This window comes from Ailuropoda melanoleuca, chromosome 3 (assembly GCF_002007445.2).
Source record: "Ailuropoda melanoleuca isolate Jingjing chromosome 3, ASM200744v2, whole genome shotgun sequence".
Lineage (NCBI taxonomy): Eukaryota > Metazoa > Chordata > Mammalia > Carnivora > Ursidae > Ailuropoda > Ailuropoda melanoleuca.
This window is the reverse complement of record NC_048220.1, coordinates 20,975,927-20,981,972: the sequence shown is the minus strand read 5'-3', so window position 1 is coordinate 20,981,972 and position 6,046 is coordinate 20,975,927. Positions and strand designations below refer to the sequence as shown.

At 38.3% G+C, this 6,046-nt stretch overlaps 1 protein-coding gene across 1 annotated transcript in view; it reads left to right on the top strand.

The window, feature by feature from the left end:
* Nucleotides 1–2,690, top strand: part of MEIKIN (meiotic kinetochore factor) — a 62,540-nt gene extending 59,850 nt beyond the window's left edge. Inside the window, exons 12-13 of the mRNA XM_034655732.1 lie at nucleotides 1,670–1,793; nucleotides 2,686–2,690. Of these exons, the coding sequence (XP_034511623.1) occupies nucleotides 1,670–1,793; nucleotides 2,686–2,690 (129 nt within the window). The remainder of the gene's footprint in view (nucleotides 1–1,669; nucleotides 1,794–2,685) is intronic.
* Nucleotides 2,691–6,046: the final 3,356 nt, after the last annotated feature.

Genomic DNA, 6,046 nt, shown 5'->3' with positions numbered 1-6,046 from the left:
TATTTTAATGTTGTTTGGAATATTAAGCTTCCTGAATGTGTGCACTCATGTTTCTCATCAGTTTGGGAAGTTTCTCAGCTATTATTTGTTTTATCCTCTCTGGGATGATAATTAACATGTTAAGCATCTTTCTATCCTCTGTATCTTTCAAACTCTCTTTAATGTTTTTCATTTATTTGTTGAATTCTGGGTAATTTCATCAGTTATTCTTTAGTTGTGTCCACTTTGCTGCTTAAGGCTTCCATTGACTTTTGTATTTCAACAATTTTATTTATCATTTCAAGACATTCTAGTTGTTTCTTTTTCACATCTGCTTTTCACTCCAGATAGTCCCTTGTTGCTTGCTTATCCGTGAGATTTCAGTTGTTAATTTTTTAATCATTTCATACATTGTTATTTTGTTCTGATTTGGCAGTTCTGATATCTGATGTCCTAGGGGCTTAACTCCCCTCTTTAATATTCCTGTACAGTCTTACACATGGTAGCTTGATTTCTCATGAGTTTGGTACTTCCTTTATTGTTGTTATAATAAAATTAGAGGATGAGGTGAAATGTATTTTGTCTAATATTTCTACTTGGAACTGTTCTGAACTGAATCTTAAAGAACAATTCTAATTCTGACTCTGATCATTTATTTCCTTGCTCTTACTTGATAAGAATCCTATGTGCCTAAAATAGGGATCCCATCCTCCTAAGAGGATATGTATCTGTTTCTACTACAACAGCTATAGCTAAGATTGGATGTCACTCTAGGACCAGTTTTGCCCCCTTAAGGATTTTGGCTTAGTACCAGAATCTCACTTTGAGAATTCCCTTCTCCTACTGACCCATTTACAATGTCCTTGTCTGAGCCGACCGCTGTGCCCAGCGGTGTAGCATATAGTGATTGGCTGGGCTGGGCTTTAGGGCCTCTTGGTGCTCAGAAGTATTATCAGCTCCACCTGAGCCCTAAGAAAGGGGTGGGAAAGCCCTGCATAGGCTGGGAGAATGAGTAGACTCTCCCAAGAGAACTCTGGTCCTGTTCAGTACAGAAGAATAGAATTGATGCTGGGTAGGAACATATCAGATGCCCACCACAGAAGATGATATGAATTTTAAAGTAGAAGTTTTTTCTATATAGGCTTTACTTACAGTGGGAGGAGGCCTTGGTAAATACATATGTCTCTTTCTGAGTTCTAAGAAATAAGATATATCACTTTTGGAAGATACAATGTTTCTGTATTCTAGAGTTTGTCTGTTTGATGGGCAGTTGTCAAAATTTATTGAGTTGGGAAACTAAGGAAATCTAGTATATGTCTCAGAATTAAAATACATTTGTGTTTTAATTCAATAAATTGTGTAAACTTGCTCTTACACTTTGGAGTGCTTGAATCTCAACTCTGTCATTACCCTCTCTGTGTCCTTTAATAAGGTATCCAAAGTAAGTTTCCTCATTTTACAAATGGGGCTGATATAATCTGCCCTTTCTGGTTCTTGTGAGTATTAAATAAGCAAATGTTTAAAAACCATTTCATTAGTGTCTGGAGTGGAGTAAGCATTTCATAAATGCTTTCTATCATTAATATGTATGAAATATGGATGTTGAAATGATTTGCCTTTGAAATAAAACAACTTACAAATATAGTACCTGGAAGAATTATGGACTATCTGGTTTTTTTTTCTTTTTCAGATTCCTTCAAATACATCAGAAATATGTTGTATTATTAGAGCAACACCAGGAACTAGACAAATGAAAAGTAAAGGTGTTATTGTGAAGAAGAAGACATATTCCTCACCTAAAGATATTCCTCAAGGTACTATAATATGAATGCAGAGCCTACTTTTTGGATTATAGAAAACATTTTTTTCATTATAAATTCCTTATGCACACAGGAAGTCCACTTACAAATTGTATTCTAGGAGTTCTTTTACAAAGTAAAAATGGTAGAATTATAAAAAGTTTGGTTAGATTTTAGAACCTGAGTAAAATATTTTTTTAAATGTCAGATATTTAATCTTTTGAAAAATTAGCTTATGCCATTGATCTAAATGTATTTATCTAGGATACTTTTTTTACAACTATTTGAAATGTACTGTTGTTGGGTTTCACTTTTAGTAGCATTCTTTGTGAAAATATTTTTCATATATTTTTGCATTCACTTATTGTTGATTGAGCACTTCCTCTGTGAAAGGCACTGAGCCAAATATCTTATTATATCTCATTTATTTCTCACTATGACTTTATAATAGGCAGATGTGTACTATTATCCTCATTTTATATGTGAAGAATCTGGAGCTAACAGTAGTATGCAATTTGTCCAAGATTGTACTGCTGGTAGTAGAGAGGAATTCAATCTTCCAAGGCTTTTAAACTCCAAATTTAGGTTTTTCTGTTTTCCTGATTGTATATCAGACAGAATGTCTGAATAGTCATTGGAGGCTGGGAACCTTTTATGAGTAAGCAGGCAGTGAAGCAGTTGAAATTTAATAGATTATGTACAACTTCAATCCAACTAAACTGTCTACTTTTGATTCTTGTCCCCATTTCTGACACAGAGCCTGCACTGAGCACTCCCTAAGTCCACAGAGGTTTCTTCTCTTTTTTCCTAAGTTCCTTAAATACTTAATTCAGTGCTACTCATTTGACACTTACTAATATATTACTACCTAACATAATTCACAATGCCGACTTTTCATATTCTTCAGGTTAGGAAGTTTTCAAAGACAGAGACCACATAATAGACTTTTTTCTATCTCTATCTCTGATGATGTTAGCATGGTGGTAAGGAATAGTAGATGCTATATCAGTTAGGGTTTTCCCAAAAAAGCAGAACCAGTAGGATACATGTGCACATATATAAATATACATATAAAGAGAGTTATTTCAAGGAATTGACTTAGGCAGTTGTAGAGTCTGGCTGAAAACTGTAGGGCAGGCTGGAAACTCTTGAGCAGGAGCTTATGATGCAGTCCTTAGGAGGAATTTCATTATTCTCTGAGAAACCTCAGTTTTGTTCTTAAGGCCTTTTAACTGATTGGATAAGGTCCACCTATATTATCAAGGATAATCTCCTTTACTTAAAGTCTATTATTATAGATGTTAACCTTATCTACAAATTAGCTTCCCAACAATACCAAAATTAGTATTTAGTTTAATTGGTTAGTATAGCCTAACCAAGGTGACACATACAGCTAACCATCACAGTCTACTTCATGTCAACTATGTATTCATACACATGTCCTTAAACCATAATTAATCTGTAAATAAAGTAACAAAGTCAAACTTCTGCCTAACATAATGCAGCTGTCCTACATACAACCACAATGTGCTAATTCTTTCCCCAGAAGAGGATGCAAAATCCTTAGGTGTTGTTTACTTCTCTTCTTGATATCCTATAACTCAAGTACTATGATTAAGAGGTAACTATTAATACATTTTATGTTGGTTGATATAGGAATAAGAGATGGAAGAAAACAAGATATTTGCTTAAACTAGTTAGGTGGACATACCTGGTATTTATAACTACCTTCCTCCACTACCCATTTCATATTCCCTCTTCCTCAGCAAGCGCCTCAGCTGGTCATAGTTTTTAAGCTAGTGGGGTAGTATCAACCTCATTTCAGTAGCGTCTGGGCCATTAGTCCTGCTTGGGTTGGGTTGTTGTAATTTTCCATTGACCTTAATCTCAGGGCATAATAATACTAAGAGATGCCCTAAGGAATCTTCTGTATTCCAGACCTACTCTTCCTTGCCTCCATTGCGGAGGATATTTTGCTTGAGTGGTCAGGATCAGTCAGTCACCCTGGCCCACATAGTAGTTCCCTTCTTTGCTTGTTGAGTCAGAGGCCTGAGGAGCCCAAAGCAGCCAGGTGGCAGTCTTAGCTTCCAGTTCAATGGAATCTTGCTATGTCTCTTGGTGGAAGCATCCCTCCCCCTTGGAATTGAGACCTCTAGGCTAGCAGAGCATGGCCTGTAATGGGAACAAGAAGCAAAAAAATTTCCTAGCAGGTTACTAGGGATAATATTGAGTGATCTCACTTCCATATTCATTTCTTGATTCCTGGACCTGTGAATTCTGGCTGTGGGAGAAATATATTGAATGCTGATTCAGAGCATATAAAACATTTTGAAGAACCTTGTCTCAGATCTGCAAGGTGTTGCTGCCTAAAGGGTGCTTTAACTGAGTCTTCAAAAGACCATTCTGCTATTCTGTCAAGTCAGCTGCTTCAAGGTGGTGGGGAACATGGAAAGACCAGTGAATTCCATGAGCTTGGGCCTTTTATCACCTTCTTTTGCTGTGCAGTGAGTTCTTTGATCATAAGAAGTTCTGTGTGGGATACCATGATGGTGGATAAAGTATTTTCTAAGTCCTTGGATAGTTGTTTTGGCAGAAGCATTGCATCCAAGACAGACAAATCCGTATCCAGAATAAGTGTCTATTCCAGTGAGAATAAAATGCTGTCCCTTCCATGATGGAAATGGTTCAAGGTAATCAACCTGTCACCCGGTAGCTGGCTGATCACTCCAGGGAATGGTGCCATACTGGGGATTTGGTGTTGGTCTCTGCTGCTAATAAATGTAATAATACTCAACAGTGGCTGTAGCCAGGTTGACTTTAGTAGTTCCTGAGCCCCTGCATAACCACCATCCCTGCCACGATGGCCACTTTGTTCGTTAGCTTATTGAGTGATGGTGGAGGTGGCTGGAGAAAGAGGCTGACTGGTCCACGGAATGGGTCTTCTTATCTACTAGATTATTAAAGTCTTTGTCTGCTAAGATCATCCTTTGGTGAGTATTTCAGGGTACACAGATACCTTCATGTTTTTTTTGCCCATTCAGAGAGGTCTGTCCATGTACTTCTTCACTAAATCTCCTTGTCATCGATTTTCCAGTCATGTCCCTTCCACGTACCTAACTATCCAGCCAAACTATTGTCCACAATCTGTGAATCAATATATAACCACATATCTGGCCACTTCTCCTTCCAACAGAGTGAACAGTGAGATGTTTTTCTTCAAGTTCTACCCACTGAGAGGATTTACCTTCATCAATTTCCTTCAGGGATGTCACAGAAAGGAGCTGTCCCGTAGCTGACCCTTTCAGGTGTTACCTGCATATCATGCAGGACCATCTGTGAACCGAGTCTGAGGTTTTTTTTCCCCTCAATCAGCTGATTGTGGAGAACTCCCCATGGTGCCAAAAGTGCAGGCTGGGAGAGAGAAGATAGTGTAGCAGCAGTGGGAACCGTGGGCATTTGGACCACTTCCTCATCAACTTACTTGTGCCTTTTGGGCTCGAGCTCAATTTCGTATATACCATTTCTATTTGACAATGCAGTGCTGTTCTGCATAGCCAGGTTTGTAGCTTGGTGCATCAGACTATGTATAATTCATGGTTGGCAGCTCAGGTCTCATTGTAACTTGGTGTACCATGGTTAAATACTAAGTCTCTATGAAGGCCCAGTAGCAGACTGAAAGCTGTTTCTCAAAAAGAAAGTTGTTATTCACAGAAGATGTTAAAGATTTGCTCCAAAATCCTAAGGACCTGTGCTGTGATTCACCTGCAGGATCCAAACAACATGTATATCTCTCAGTGACACTTAGCACCATTGGATCTGCTAGATATCATGGTACAAGTGGCAGAGCATCTTGCATAGTAGCTTGGACCTGTTGTAGAACCTTCTCTTATTCTGAGGCTCCCTCAAAACTGGTACACTTTGGGCACAGAGTAAATGGGTTGGAGTAGTACACTCAGATGAGGAATATGTTGACTCCCAAATCTAAAAAGGCCCACTGGGCATTGTGCCTCTTTTTTCATTGTAGCAGGAGCCTGATGCAACAACTTGTTCTTTACTTTAGGGGGTATATCTCTCATATCACTGGGCCCCTAGAAATTTCACTGAGGTGGAAAGAAACCCAGCAATTCCATTTCCCTGGATCATGGAGTCCCAGCAATTCCACTTCCAAGAGTATATCCAACTGTAATGTGTACATAAGTTCATCAGATGATGTTGCTAGAATGTTCATAGCAGCATTTGGATAATAGCCCCAAACAGGAAATAATCCA